This window comes from Thamnophis sirtalis, unplaced genomic scaffold (assembly GCF_051295495.1).
Source record: "Thamnophis sirtalis isolate CommonGarterSnake01/CBP01778 unplaced genomic scaffold, rThaSir2_p1.2 scaffold_2, whole genome shotgun sequence".
NCBI classification, from domain to species: domain Eukaryota; kingdom Metazoa; phylum Chordata; class Lepidosauria; order Squamata; family Natricidae; genus Thamnophis; species Thamnophis sirtalis.
Window position 1 is genome coordinate 99130804 of NW_028261382.1, and position 15382 is coordinate 99146185.

The following is a 15382-nucleotide window of genomic DNA, read 5'->3' on the forward strand; positions in this document are numbered from 1 at the left end:
AATACAAATGCAGGCGACCAAGAGAAAAGAACCATCCACGAGCTAATGGTGTTCCAGAAGGACTTTTCCTGGTTCTCCTTTGCCCTCCTCACCCGCTCTCCTCCTCAAGGCAACTTATCGATTTGGAGCAGCAGTGCAGGCTGAAACCAAAGCACCCAAAACAGGAATCAAGTTGATTCCAGTCATCCCTTTGCCTGTCGCAAAGGCTCTTCTCTGGTCGTGGCTGGATGGCTCAACTTCAAACACCTCTTCAAAGACATTGAGGGTGGATTCATTGGGTTAGGAGACCGACGTTAGTCCCTTTTGGAATAGTTTCGAGATCAGGAGGACTACAGAAAAATAAGTAGGTTGCATAACGAGTTGGTCAACTTCATCTTCTGGGATGAAAAACCATCAGGACCTCAGAGGTCTTCTGTCCACGATGACACCCTGTGGCATCAACTGGCTGGTTTCTTGAGAATAGATTTGCACCCTGTCATCCTCCTCCGAATTCCATCAACGAGCCAATGTCATCTGGCAACTACCCGGAGGAGAGCCTTCTCGGTGGCTGCTCCGACCCTCTGGAACGAACTCCCCGTGGAGATTCGTACCCTCACCACCCTCCAGACCTTCCGCACTGCCCTTAAAATCTGGCTGTCCCAGCAGGCCTGGGGCTAAAGACCCTAACCCCACCCGAATGGTATGATAGTTGTGTTTTCTTTTAACAATGTATTGTTTTATGTTCATAACTTGTTTTGTCCTCCCCTTCCCCTAACTTGTGAGCCGCCCTGAGTCCCCTCAGGGAAAAGGGCGGCATACAAATAAATAAACTATAAAAAATAAACTAAACTATCGTGATGCTTACAGAGCCTTTCTCAGCCTTCTAAGTCTCTCTGAGCCCAAAGACTCTCTACGGCAGGTGTCCAACCTTAGCAACTTTTAACACCAATGGACTTCAACTCCCAGAATGGCTGTGGAATTCTGGGACTTCAAGTCCACGGGTCTTAAAGTTGCCAAGGTTGGAGACCCCTGCTCTACCTTATGCTAGACTACTACTCCAGACAGTCTCCCAGAAGAAGTCCTTCTCTCTGTGCTTGGACTTCACAGACAGGAGAGAGATGATCTTCGCTTTTCCTGTGACTTTCCTGATTTCCTGCGTAAAGCTCCTCTTTAACAAATGTTGGCCTTCCCGAAATTAACGCCTCCTCCAAGCTGATGAAGGTTTCATGGCTCTGAGTTTTGATTTGGCCAGGACTTCTGGCCAGATTTCCATACTGAGGAGTGGGCTTTCTCTGCTGGTCCAATTCCACTGCAACAGCAAGCTTCCTTCAGCAGTGGAAAACTAGGTGTTTCCAGATGTTCGGGAGCTATTTTTAATATTGCCTGAATGCAAATCACAATTCTCTACACCTGGCCTACACAACTTTGGTTTCAGCGTGCACAGCTGCAGAGATGGGAGAATCCAAAGGCCTGGATTATCTCCCCCCTCCGTCTTTGGTTTCTATTACCTGGGTGGGGGTGTGTGTAAACAGGTGGGTCTCCAGGAGGAAGCCATACCTTCTCTTCGCTGCTGATGTTCCGGGAAGAGGTCCTCCAAGTGATGGAGGGGATGGGGTCGCCAGAGGCCTCACAGGTCAGAATGATCTGGTCTTCCAGCTCCATGGCAGTTTTGTTCTCCACAAAGGTGATCTGGGGTTTTGCTAAAGGAAGGGTTAAACAGAGAAGGAACAAGACCCCAGTTGGAGATCACAGACCCTTTTCTCCCGGTAGCTCATTGTCAAGAAGGAGGTCACTGATTTGCTAAGGAACTTGCTACTATAAGAATTGCCACGTAAAGGGGAGGAAGGAAGGAGAGAAGAAGGGGGTAGGAAGGAGGGAGGGAAGGAGGGAGGGAAGCAAGGAGGGAAGGAAGGAGGGAAGGAAGGAGAGAAGGAGAGAAGAAAGGAGGGAAGGAAGGAGGGAAGGAAGGAGAAAAGAAAGGAGGGAAGGAAGGAGGGAAGGAAGGAGGGAACGTAGGAGAGAAGGGGGGAAGGAAGGAGGAAAGGAAGAGGGAAAGGAAGGAGAGAAGGAGAAAAGAAAGGAGGGAAGGAAGGAGGGAGGGAAGGAAGGAGGGAAGAAGAGAAGGAGGGAAGGGGAAGGAGGGAGGGAAGGAAGGGGAGTAGGAGAGAAGAAACGAGGGAAGGAAAGAGGGAGGGAGGGAAGAAGAAGTAGGACCGTTGTAAGATAAGATGGATCTATGGGATGATAAAAAAGCAATCTTCAAGTAAATTGTCAACAGTAGGGAAAAATTGTTATAAATACATATTATTAATAACAGTTATGAGATTATATAATTGTGAATGTATATATGAAATTGATAAAAAAAATTTTTCCTTTAGGGGCCTTTAAGCTTGGGACCTATTTTCTAAAAGAAGGTTGCAGATGCTGTGCAATAAATAATTCCATTTAACAGAAAAAAAAAACTTTTGGTTTTAAAAAAAAAGAATTGCCACGTGATCTAAAAATACACAAGGCAATTTGCGTACGTGGACACATTCTGAATATTCGAATGGGTCTAAATTAATTGTGGGATAAAAACCAACCAACCAAAGTTTTTGTCATCTCCCCCCCCAGCTCCACCCCCCCCAGAAAACGGCAATAAAAGCTATGCAGCCTGGGGAAATCCACTAGGCATACTCCTTAGCCTTTCAGGACTTGCTTTATAATACTAAGGACTAGAAACTTTAAAAAGAAAAACCAAAGTGGACATGCGTAATGGAACCTACTTGAAATACCCCCGTTTCCCTGAAAATAAGACCTCCCTGGATAATAAGCCCAATCGGGCTTTCGAGCACATGTGCTAAAATAATCCATCTCCCCCCAAAATAAGACCTCCCCGAAAATATTGCAACACGGCAGCAGCCATGAGGTGACTCACCGCCTCCTTTCAAAAAAAATAAGACCTCCCCAAAAATAAGGCCAAGTGCTTATTTTGGGGGTCAAAAGAAAAGGTAGGGGAAGAAGAAAGAGATAAGGAGAGGTGGGTGGGAGGGAGAGAAAGAGAAGGAGAGATAGTAGGAAGGGAAGAGGAAGAGTGGAGGAGAGGCAAGGGAAGAAGAAAGAGGTAAGGAGAGGTGGGTGGGAGGGAGAGAAAGAGAAGGAGAGGAGGGAGGAAGAGAGAAGACAGAGGATAGGAGTAGGGGAGAAGGAAGGGAAGGAAGAAGGGGAAGGAGAGGAGGAAGGAAGGAAGTAGAGAAGGAAGGGAGGGAGAAAAGAAAAGAAAGAGAAAACAAGGTGGTGTCATAGCAGGTGTGAAGGATGGTAAACAAAGCATTCCAAATTATACCTTATACCCTTTTAAATGGAATAATAATAATATAAGAATGGCAAAGGAAAAGAATAACTATGTGAATGTGTACCTACAACTGTATGTAAGAGAATAAATGACAGTAAATATATAAAGCACAATATAGGTAAATAATACTTGATCATAAGTAGCTAAGTATAAATAAATAAAGAAACGTATATAAAAATGGATAACGAATAAGGAGATTATGAATGCAAGATAGAAATGTATAGAAGGGAAAACACTAACTGCAAAGAAACCGATTCGGAACTGCGGTATGATATACGATGGAACTTATTGTTCCTATGTTGTTTTTAAGTTATGTGGTTATTTTTGTTAATGCGTTTATGCGTTCTGTTGATGTGCTTATGTGTATAAAATAAAATAAAATAAAATAAAATAAAATAAAAAAATAAAACCCTGTCTTATTTTCAGGGAAACATGGTATTCAGATATTGATCCTATCCTTGACTTGCTAGTAGATAATCCAAGTCCGGTTCCTATGATTTTGAAGGAAACGAAAAGAGAGACCCAAGAGGGAAGCTTACCGAAGACTTTGAGGTGGACGGTGGCGTCGTGCTCTCCCGCTTTGTTCTCGGCAATGCAGATGTACTCGGCCTCGTCATTCTTCTCCACCCTGTGGATGGTCAGCTCGGAGCCGTCGTAACTGAAGCCGTATTTCTCCTCATCCTCCCCTCGTTCTATCGGTTCTCCGTCCCTGCGGGAGAGAAAGCCCACCGGCAGGAATGGAGGTTACCGGAGACACCGATTGGTTTGCGGTATGTGATTCGGAGCCCGCCCAACTCATGGTGACTCTTTCGGAAGGCTTACGGTTATGACGAAACTTCTGTAAGCAAAACAGTCATGTCCCTCATGGTTTTTTTCCCCCATGCAAGTTGATTATGGCCAAGGCGTTAATTAGCTGGGCGGCTTTGCTCTCCTGTTGTAAACTGACCGCAGTCACTCGATAGTGAGATGGGTGTCGTATAAATTTAATTAATTGATATGCTCTGAGATGACTGGTCCTCTGTAGTGCTAAGACCCACTAGGGCCATGGGAAGGGGGAGCCAGTTTGGTCCAGCGGCAAAGGCAACAGGAGACAGCAAGTTCTAGGCATGACTACTGCTGGGTTTGGGCCAATCGCCAGGAGATAAGTGAGTTCTAGTCCTGCCTTAGGCATGAAAGCCAGCTGGATGACTTTGGGCCAATCACTTGGAGACAGTGAGTTCTAGTCCTGCCTTATCCACAAAAGCTTTGCTGGGTGACTTTGGGCCAATCACCAGGAGATGGTGAGTTCTAGTCCTACCTTAGGCATGAAAGCCAACTTTGGGCCAATCACCAGGAGACGGTGAGTTCTAGTCTCATCTTAGGCATGAAAGCCAACTGGATGACTTTGGGCCAATCACCAGGAGACGGTGAGTTCTAGTCCTGCCTTAGGCATGAAAGCCAACTGGATGACTTTGGGCCAATCACCAGGAGACGGTGAGTTCTAGTCTCATCTTCGGCATGAAAGGCAACTGGATAACTTTGGGCCAATCACCAGGAGACGGTGAGTTCTAGTCCTACCTTAGGCATGAAAGCCAACTGGATGGGCCAATCCCTCTCTCTCTCTTAGCCCAACTCACCTCACAGGGTTATTATGGTGGGGAAAATTGGAGGAAGGGAAGAAGATATGTCAGATGCGTTTGCCTTCTTGAGTTATTTGTAAAAATAATAATGATGGGATACCAACAAATACATGAGCAGCCCCTCCCTTCCTCCCACCTCACAGACCCCCCTCTTACTTGGTCCAGCTGATGATGGGCTCTGGGAAGCCGTCAGCGTCGCACACCAGCTTGACCGACTGGCTCAGATTGGCAGTGGCGTTGACCGTCCCCTGCCGAGAGCGAACGGTGGGAGGCACTGGAAGGAAAGCAGGAAGGGGAGTCAGGCAGCACTGCAGGCCACTTCAGCTGACTGTTATCTGCAGTTCGGCGGTTCAAATCTCACCGGCTCAAGGTTGACTCAGCCTTCCATCCTTCCGAGGTGAGTAAAATGAGGACCCAGATTGTGGGGGCGATATGCTGACTCTGTAAACCGCTTAGAGAGGGCTCAAAGCCCTATGAAGCGGTATATAAGTCTAACTGCTATTGCTAAAAGAGGAACAAGTGACATCCCTATGAAGTGGTCCTCCCTTCTACGCTTCTACGCACAATTACTAGATGGAAACCCGATTCCAACAAGTGGATTAGACTTTGGGGGCAATTGCTTCTCGTTCCTCTAAGCTCCTTCTTTTTTAAAAAAAATGTCGAATTTTTATTCATTTGCCAAAATATAAAACACAAGGAAAAATGGAAATAATGGGAAAATAAGATAGGGAAAAAGGGAAGAGGAGAAGGTGTAGTTTTTTTTTTTAAAAAAAAAAAGCATTGATGTCTGACTTGTTTTAGCACAGTAGTCTAGACCAGTGGTTCCCAAACTTGGCAACTTTAAGACTTGTGGGCTTCAACTCCCAGAATTCTCCAGCCAGCAGTGGTTCCCAAACTTGGCAACTTTAAGACTTGTGGACTTCAACTCCCAGAATTCTCCAGCCAGCAGTGGTTCCCAAACTTGGCAACTTTAAGACTTGTGGACTTCAACTCCCAGAATTCTCCAGCCAGCAGTGGTTCCCAAACTTGGCAACTTTAAGACTTGTGGACTTCAACTCCCAGAATTCTCCAGCCAGCTGTGCTGGCTGGAGAATTCTGGGAGTTGAAGTCCACAAGTCTTAAAGTTGCCAAGTTTGGGAACCACTGGTCTAGAACAAGAGAATAACATACAGCCTCAACTTTTTACTTTTAAAGAGTAACTAGCTCTTTCTACAACAAAAAACACAACTAACCAGCAAAACCCAACGTTTTATTCACCCCCACCCCACCCCACCTCAAGCACAAAGTCCAGAAGTGGTTTCCAGATGGAAACGAAGCTAGTTGCATTCTTGTCTTTAATGAAAGCTAAAAGTGAGTTCTATCTTCTGGATAGGCCGCCTTTCTCCAGCGTTTGTCAGAAAAAGAAAAAACACGACGTGCACGAATCCGAAAACATGTCCAAAGAGCCATCTGTTCCTTGAAGGTTTGCTAGCGTCCTACTGGTTACACTTCTGCATTTGACTGCTTAAAGACATAATTGATGCATTGCCCGACAGGAGGAAATGAAAGGTTTAGAGTTCAGCTTTCCCTGAAAAGGACGCCCACTTTAATTGCTCGGGTTTATGTGATGGGCTGTCGGGAGTCCTGAAACGACCCATTCACACGTTTATGACTTCACTGGTGACTGGAGAGCATCAATCCATGCGTGCGTTTGGCGGAGGCAGCAGCGAAGAGGTTGAGTAACTGAGATGTCTAAATGTTCAGGATGGTATTTATCAACTCAAGAGAAGCAGAAGGTACCAACACAACATTTGTGCTTTTCTATCGGGGTGCCCCAGGGAACATGACCTGTTGGAGATCCAAGCAGTGCCAAGGAGGACGATCTCTTCTAGCTGCCCTGGAAATCATTATCGTGGGATGACAGCTGCCACGTTATCTTCTAGCTGGCCCATAATTCAGAAGGGTTAAAATAAAAATAAATGGCCTCTCTGTCTACCCTTTCATTTTAAGGCCTCCAAATAAGCTCTGCATCCAAATTCTAATCAGGGAACAGAAAGAAACCACTTGTCAGCTAGGAATCCTCCTTCCTTCCCAAATGGATGTTCTCCAGATGTTTCGTCACAGGTGACCAGAGATGGACTGGCCAGGAACTGTGGAAGTGGTGCGCCTTGTCCTTCTGGAGGACACCAGACACCTCTGGAGACCTGAAAGGGATGGACAATACCAGGTGCAGCGGCCAAAGCTCACGTGCCTTGTAAACACAAGATGCTCACCATTCACGATGATCCGGATATCCCTGAAGTCCACTTCTCCCCGGGCCAAGATCCTTCCTTCACAGCGATACATGCCCTCGTCACTTTTCTTTATCCCTCTGATCTGGAGGTAGTTGTTGCTCAACACCACAAACCTCACTGGAAGGAATGGAAGAGAGAAGTTGGTAGATCTAAGTTTGGCCCTCAGGAGCTCCTAGCTCTCCATCCTGGGTGAGCTTCACGATGTGTCATGCGTCCTCCTTTCATTACACATGGAAGGAGCTTCTCGGAAAGAGCCAAGTCCAATCAAACCCCACCACAGTTACTGGACTCAGCATACACTGCATCCCAGATGTTTAAGATGGACTTATCAGTAGCTACATCTGGTGCTTCAGGATTTACTCATTCTGATAGTTTGCTCTCCAGAAGTAAGTTGGAACATTAAAGTCATGTGGAGGGCTTCCTGCACACCTCAAAACAAGCACGTGCACACAAACACCACACAAACACACACACAAAGATGAACACACACTTACCATCTTTCTTCAGGACCACATCTCTGCCCATGTGCTTCCACATAATTGTGGGAGGCAGCGAGGAGACAATATCACAGGTAATAACTGCATCTTCTCCTTCTTTGAACTCCTGTGGGCTGGGGGCATGTTGGAAGGTCATCTTCTCTGGAAAGTAGATGTAGGGAAAGGGAAGAAGATTAAATCCCGAGTCAGTCAGAGTTCATGCAGCAGACATGCGGATGTGGATGAGGAGGAGGTCTCCTCTTTTCTTGTATTGTCCCATCACACTTGGCCAATAAAGAATTCTATTCTATTCCATTCCACTCCACTCCTCTCTACACTCTACTCTACACTCTATTCTACGCTATTCCACTTTCTATTCTACACTGTACACTCTGATCTACACTCTACCCTATTCTAGTCTACATTCTACTCTATTCCGTTTTCTATTCTACTCTACTCTACACTCTACACTCTACACTCTATTCTATTCTATTCTACTCTACCCTACTCTGAAACTGTACTCTATTCCATTTTCTATTCTACTCTACTCTACACTCTACACTCTACTCTCTACACTCTATTCTATTCTATTCTATTCTATTCTACTCTACCCTACTCTGAAACTGTACTCTATTCCATTTTCTATTCTACTCTACACTCTACACTCTACACTCTACACTCTACACCCTATTCTACTCTACTCTACCCTACTCTGAAACTGTACTCTATTCCATTTTCTATTCTACTCTACACTCTACACTCTACACTCTACACTCTACACTCTATTCTATTCTATTCTATTCTATTCTATTCTATTCTATTCTATTCTATTCTATTCTATTCTATTCTACTCTACTCTACTCTACTCTACTCTACTCTACCCTACTCTGAAACTGTACTCTATTCCATTTTCTATTGGAAAATAGGCTGGGGAATTCTCGGAATTGAGGTCCACAAGTCTTAAAGTGGCCAGGTTTGGAGGGAGACCTCTGTTCTATGGGGCAGCAGGATTCCTTACAGAGGGGAAAGTAGGATTTAGGGTTAGGGTTAGTCTCATCCCCCACCCAACCCTTCCTTCTCCAGCCCAACCACTTACGAAAGATCTTCACGTTGAGTGTGGCCTCTTCCTCCCCTTCCTCACTGGAGACCACACATTTATAGATGCCGGCGTCATCGATGTTAGCGTTGTAGATGGTGAGAGTGGAAGAATCATCTGACCGGACCACGGAAATGTGCTGCTGGTTTGTCGTCAGCTTATCGCCATTGGGGGCAAACCAGAAGATTTCTTTGGATTTGGCATCACCGGTGACTGAAACGAAGGAAGGAATCCGAGAAGGAGCTGTGTTAGGTTATACGTGGCACTGGCATACTTTCAACACAGCGAGACCGAACCAAAGTCACATAGGCCAATACTAACTTTGTTGCAAAGAAGTCTGTGGGCACAATTATTTATTCGGTATTCAAATGTATTGGCCAACCCAACTCCAGTAGACTTTGGTCTTCCTCCCACTTCTCTTTATCTTCATGAGAACCAGGAAGGATCTTCCTGAGATGTTTTCTCAGGTTTCATTAATTTAAGCCAGTGAATTTATTGGCCGCCCATCTCATAGTGCCATGATGGCGAATCTATGGCATGCGTGCCAGAGGTGGCACGTAGAGCCCTCTCTGTTGGCATGCATGCCATCACCAACTGATCTTCTGGTTTATGGTGTGCGTCAGCTAGCTGGTCTTCGTGGGTTCCGGAGAACCAGAAAACAGCCCCAGAAAAGCTTTTAAAAAGGTCATTTTTGGGACTTTTGCAGGCAGTTTTTGGCCTGAAAATGCCCCCCAAACGGCATGAAAACGCCAAAAAGACTCCCCCAAAAGCTCAAAAAACAGACATAATGTGCCAGCTAGCTGGTGTTCAGGTTTTCAGCACTCCAGTGTAAGCACACATCCCTGTCCTAGTGCATGACTCAACAGCTACAGGTTACATGGTGTAGGATTTCCCGCCGGAGCAGGGGATTGGAGTAGAAGACCTCCAAGGTCCCTCCCATCTCTGTTACTCTGCTATTATTTCTGCCCGGGACTCAACCCCCTTTTATCTGTCAGTTAACTCAGCTACTGCAGGAGGAGAAGAGATGGCTCTATTCAGTTTGCTCCCAAGTAAAGACTGGTTGATTACGCAGCTACTCACCTTGACATAAGAAAAATTTGGATTCTCCAACGGGCACCTCCACCTTATTTGGGACGATGTTCACCTGAAGAGAGACTGAAAGATAGAAAGAAGCAACATGAGGTTACGATGTTCTTGCTCACCAAAGAAAGAATATAATATAAATTGCAGGACTGAATGTCCGCAGAATACTGTTAGGTCTATGACTCTGGGCTGGGTAAATATTTGTAAAAGTTTCTTCTTTCAAAATTTTCATTAAAAAAAATTAAGAAAAGAAAATTTTGATGATTTCTCTATCAGAACGAAGAGTGTCCTTTTCTTCCTAATTCTTTCCGCCAACTCGGCTTCACTGGAAGAGGAAGACTTCCCCCCCCAACTCCCAATTATGGCCTGGCTACTCTTTTATTCTGTTTTATTTCTGGGTAATCCAATTTTGCTCATCCGTTCTCCTTTAGCATAATTCACTCCCAGGAAAAATGACAGGACTGGACATCATCATCATCATCCCACTGAAAGGTTGATTAGATTTAGCGCAGCAAAGACCTAGATAGCCAGGGATGAGCAACTCTGGGGCCATTCGCCTCCCCCCTGTCTCTCTCAGGCAGGCTGTGCTGTTGCAGGAAATGCCAGGCGTTAGACCTCTCAGGATACAGGAAAAGTTTATTTGGCAGCCAGGTTCAGAAAGCGAGCCCATGGCTTAGCATTGTAAGTTCTGAACAACCTTCATTATCGAAGCACGCATTCTTATACATTCTCAAAAGCATTGCAACACGGAAATACTTAACACATTTCTTAGTGGTTACCTTGAGGAGAGAAGCCTTATAAGGAGATGGGGTCTTACTTCTCCTTTTGTTTATGGAGTACGTGTCATTAACGAACTTTAATTGAACCTTGGACTTTTGACATAGATTTTGACATAGAGACATCTTGTGGTTAGGCTTCCTGTTTCTATTGCAAGCTCCAACTCTGTCTACGTGGCTTTTAATATAGAAGTAAAGGGGCTCTAAGAGGCTGTCCAGCCTGACCCAGTAGGTTTCACTCTTCATGTCCAAATCTCACTTTACGTCTGCTTTAGTGCAGGCCCAGCTCCTTTGGGCTACACGGAGCAAGATCCTTTTGCATTGCAGCCCAAAGGTGTCAGTTGCCCAATCTGGTCTTAGGTATGGATCTTCGCAAAGAGCAGTTTCTAGGCCCATAATGCTGACCCCATGGCACATCTGCCAGGGGCGGCATACAGTGTGCTGTTGCCAGCTGCTCTTCTGGTTTGAAAAACAGACCATTGTGGGCTGTTTTCAGGCCAAAAACTGCCTGAAAATGCCCCCCAAAATGGCCTTAAAACAGCGCTGAAAATAGTGCGAAAAACAGCCTGCAAATCACCCCAAAACAGCCTGAAAAAGGCTTGAAAGTGGCCAAAAAACAGGCATGCGCCCACCAGCCAGCTGGTCAACGCGTTACCAGCACTCCGGCGCATGGACATGGACACATGGTTTGGGCACTCGGTGTTGAAAAGGTTCACCATGACTATTCTAGGCAGTGACTTCTTGCTGGATAAACAACCCTAAGGCAGTGTTTCTCAATTTTGGGAGACTTGAAGTCCTGTGGACTTCAACTCCCAGAATCCCCCAGCCAGCGCAGCTGCGCTGGCTGGGGGATTCTGGGAGTTGAGGTCCACAGGACTTCAAGTCTCCCAAGGTTGAGAAACACTGCGCTAAGGCATCTATTTGGACCATATCAGGCCAAAAAATTCACCGGAGGAAGCAAATGATGCTTGGAAGAGTTAGCGGTAGAAGGAAGCGAGGCTGCCAAAGAACGCGGCGGGTGGACACCATCCAAGCGGACAAGCAGACAGAACATCGGACGACTCAGAGAAGTACTCCAAGATCGGGAGATGTGGGGGGACCCGACCCATCGAGTCATCAAGAATCGGACACAACTGAATGGCTGCTATCATCACCATCATGGCATCGATACGAATTTCAGCCGAGGTGGTGCAGTGGGTAGAGTGCAGTACTGCAGGCTACTTCAGCTGACTGTTATCTGCAGTTCGGCTGTTCAAATCTCACCGGCTCAGGGTTGACTCAGCCTTCCATCCTTCCGAGGTGGGTGAAATGAGGACCCGGATTGTTGTTGGGGGCGATATGCTGACTCTGTAAACCGCTTAGAGAGGGCTGAAAGCCCTATATAGCGGTATATAAGTCTAACTGCTATTGCTAACTGCTATAAAAAGAAAGAAGAAAAGAAGTAAAGAGGAAGGAAGGAAGAAGGAAGAAAGAAAGAAAGAAAGAGAGAGAAAGGAAGGAAGAGAGAAAGAAAGAAGGAGAGAGGGAGGGAAGGAAGAAGGAAGGAAGGGAGAGAGAAAGAAAGAGGGAAGGAGGGAGGGAAGGAAGGAAGATAAGGATGAAAATCTAGAGTATTGAATTTCCTCAATATTAATAGCGGTATATAAGTCTAACTGCTATTGCTATTGCTATTGAGCGCAAGGGTTGCCATGAAAAACGCGAGGAAGGCGTGGCTCAGCTTCGTCCCGTGTTCAGGTGGCGCGCTTGCAATGCGCTCCCTCCATGGAACATGCCCGCCTCTCTGGGCAGCTGGGCCGCGATCCTTCCTAATGGCCTCTGCACCCGTAAAGGGCATTCACGCTCTCTCTCTCTCTCTCAAGCCTTGGCATCGGGGAGAGCCTTGTTGGTCGTTTCGTGAAAAGTAATGAGCCATTAGAGGAGACGTAATTGGATCCTGGCTCCCGTCGGTGGCTACATTTGCTGGAGCTTCCTGCCCTAACAAGTCCAGATCAGAGGGAGATTTCAAGGAAGCCTGACCTTAATGCCAGCAATTTCTAAATTGCGCTCGTTAGCTGGATGGAAAACAATCGCCTTAATAAAAGTAGCGCTTGGCCCAGCAGAGTCAAAAGCATTCCCCCACCCCCCTCTCATCTCTCTCTCCTTGCAAATGTTCCGTCTGCTCCACCCTTAGTGGCCCAGTTCCACAGGACCGGCTGCTGGCTTTTTGAGATGATTGGACCACAGAGCCAGTGGCGAAATCTAAATTTTCTTCCTACCGGTTCTGTGGGTGTGGCTTGGTGGGGGGGAGGTCATGTGACTGTCTGGGCGTGGCTATGTAGTCATGTAACTGGGGGGATCAAAAGACCGAAACTCACTTTAACAATGTCCTGCTGGAGCAGGGTTGGACTAGATGACCTCCAGGTCCCTCCCAGCCCTGGATTATCCTCTGAAAGTGCGTCTAGTGCCAGGTTTGTAGTTCTTCCTTCCTCTCCTTTTTCCCTCCCGCCCTCCTTCCCTCTCTCTTTCTTTCTTTTTTTTCTTTTCCTTCCTTCCTTCCTTCCTTCCTTCCTTCCTTCCTTCCTTCCTTCCTTCCTTCCTTCCTTCCTTCCTTTCTCAGCACCTCCACCACTGGGAGCAAAAACGGACACCCCCCCCCCCGCGTTTCCAGAGAACCTGTAGTAAAAAAAAAATCTTAAAAAGTAAAAAAAAATAATTTCAAAGATCAGCTCTGCGACGTCCCATTGTCAGAACTTTGTTGTTGTTGTTTTTTAGTATTTTTTACTACGGGTTCTGAGAACCGGTAGCATTTTTACTACCGGTTTGGGCGAACCGGCCCAAACCGTTAGCATTTCACCCCTGCCACAGAGCCATTGGTTTCAAGCCTCTGTGCAGGACCTCAAAAGACGGAGAGGGTCATTTCCCAGCGTCTTGCTTACTTGGCTCCTGCACTGACTGGGTACCACAGAAAAGGGATAGCAAACAACCTCCCTCCAAGGGGGGAGGCTTTTAAAAATCTTTTCTCTGTGAGTCGGAGGATGTACCTCTGAAAATAGACAGGAAGCGTCAAAGTTCAAAACTTTTAGCGTTTCCTGATTTACTGTCTTCCGAGGTAGTCTTCGTGATTGTCCATCTTCCGCGATGATCTACCCATAGCAGCGCTGGCCTGCTGCAAAGAAGCATCCCTGCCGGGTTTGACATGTGCTAGTCACCAGCGAAAGGCCAAAGGCATCCTTCGGTCAGATCACACCAGTTCGCACCTATTCGGTAGAACCGATTCGTCAAACCGAACCGGTTAGAAGAGGTTCCACCAGTGGACCCGGAAAGCAGGCCACACCTACAGAAGAGGCTCCAAAATTTTTTGAAACCCAGCACTGCCCCACACACAGACACACACAGACACACACTGACAGAGAGAGAGAGAGAAAGGAAGGAAGGAAGGAAGGAAGGAAGGAAGAAAGAAAGGAAGGAAGGAAGGAAGGAAGGAAGGAAGGAAGGAAGGAAGGAAGGAAGAAAGAAAGAAAGAAAGAAAGAAAGAAAGAAAGAAAGAAAGAAAGAAAGAAAAAGAGTGAGAGAGAGATGAAAGAAAAAAGGGACAGAGAGACAAAAGGAAGGAGAGAGAGAGAGAGAGAGAGAGGGAGAACACATGGCCGGCAAGCCATTCCCACCAGGTCACATGACCGGCAAGCCACTCCCACAAAGGAGGCCACACCCACAGAGTGGGTTCCAAAAAATTTGAAACCCACCACTGGATCACACCCACAGTTAGCACCCAAGGGAGGCCTCTGTGGTCCTACAGGACTGCAACGCGCAAGACAGCGCAATGGCTCCTAGCTGGAGAGCAACCAGTCATCATCCTCTTCTTTTAATAACCCCACGATCCCTTGCAGGGTGAAGTCTGGGCAACTTAATGGAGCTAGCAGAGCGTTGAGTGGCCGGATGCGCTTCCCTGTCGCCAATGCGGAGTTTTGTTCGGCAGATATATTCTCATTGTGCCCAGAGAGAGAGAGAGAAATACCCGCCTCTACCTAGGATCGAACTCACAGCCTCCTGCTTGTGAGGCGAGGGCCTCCACCTCTAGGCCACTGCACCATGACGGAGGGCAATCAGTGAAACAAGGAGATTAGATTCGTATCCACAAGTATTTCATCATGAAGAGCAAACACCCGAGAAACCAGGATCAATGAACACTCAATTTGGAAAATAACCCGGGTTCCACCGCCATCACGGCCCACTTTTCTCCTGCGACAACTGATCCTACTGCAAAAGGAAAATGCGACAACAGATAGTTGCTAACTCTTTCTGGTGACTCTACGTACCGCTCCCACAGAAGACCTTGTGCAAACACTCTCTCTTGCCCTGAGCTGCTTAGGGGCAGATTCCCACATGCTCCGTGTCTAAAGTAATCCCACGATTCGAGGGACATGACTAAAGTAGGCCTAAAACCACTAATCCCACGGCTCAAGGGATTACGGGGCCCTTTTCATCGCACTGATATCCTTCCAGTGCAACACGGTTTAAATTTAGAAGCAACCGTGATCTTGCAGGAGGAGGATGCTGTTGAAGCCAAGGCCATACTAGAAGATAAATAAGGTGACCTCCACGGTTCCACCACAAAACCGCGGTAGACTAAAGCGCGCTCGACGAAAGCGCGTACGTGATGTCATCACAGTGCAACGAAAACATCACGCTGTGAGCGGTAAAGTTAAAATTAACGCGAAAACCTTACCCTAACCCCCCTAAACCTAACCCTAAACCTAACCCTTAACC

At 46.6% G+C, this 15382-nt stretch overlaps 1 protein-coding gene across 6 annotated transcripts in view; it reads right to left on the minus strand.

The window, feature by feature from the left end:
* The window catches only part of LOC106555318 (neural cell adhesion molecule 1), a 221125-nt gene that overhangs the window by 77840 nt on the left and 127903 nt on the right, over nucleotides 1-15382 (minus strand). For all 6 annotated transcript variants that reach the window (XM_087706496.1, XM_087706497.1, XM_087706498.1 and 3 more), the window contains exons 2-8: nucleotides 9858-9932; nucleotides 8778-8990; nucleotides 7700-7843; nucleotides 7185-7322; nucleotides 5089-5206; nucleotides 3853-4022; nucleotides 1537-1679 (exon numbers count right to left, since the gene is read on the minus strand). In XM_087706496.1, the coding sequence (XP_087562622.1) occupies nucleotides 1537-1679; nucleotides 3853-4022; nucleotides 5089-5206; nucleotides 7185-7322; nucleotides 7700-7843; nucleotides 8778-8990; nucleotides 9858-9932 (1001 nt within the window). The remainder of the gene's footprint in view (nucleotides 1-1536; nucleotides 1680-3852; nucleotides 4023-5088; nucleotides 5207-7184; nucleotides 7323-7699; nucleotides 7844-8777; nucleotides 8991-9857; nucleotides 9933-15382) is intronic.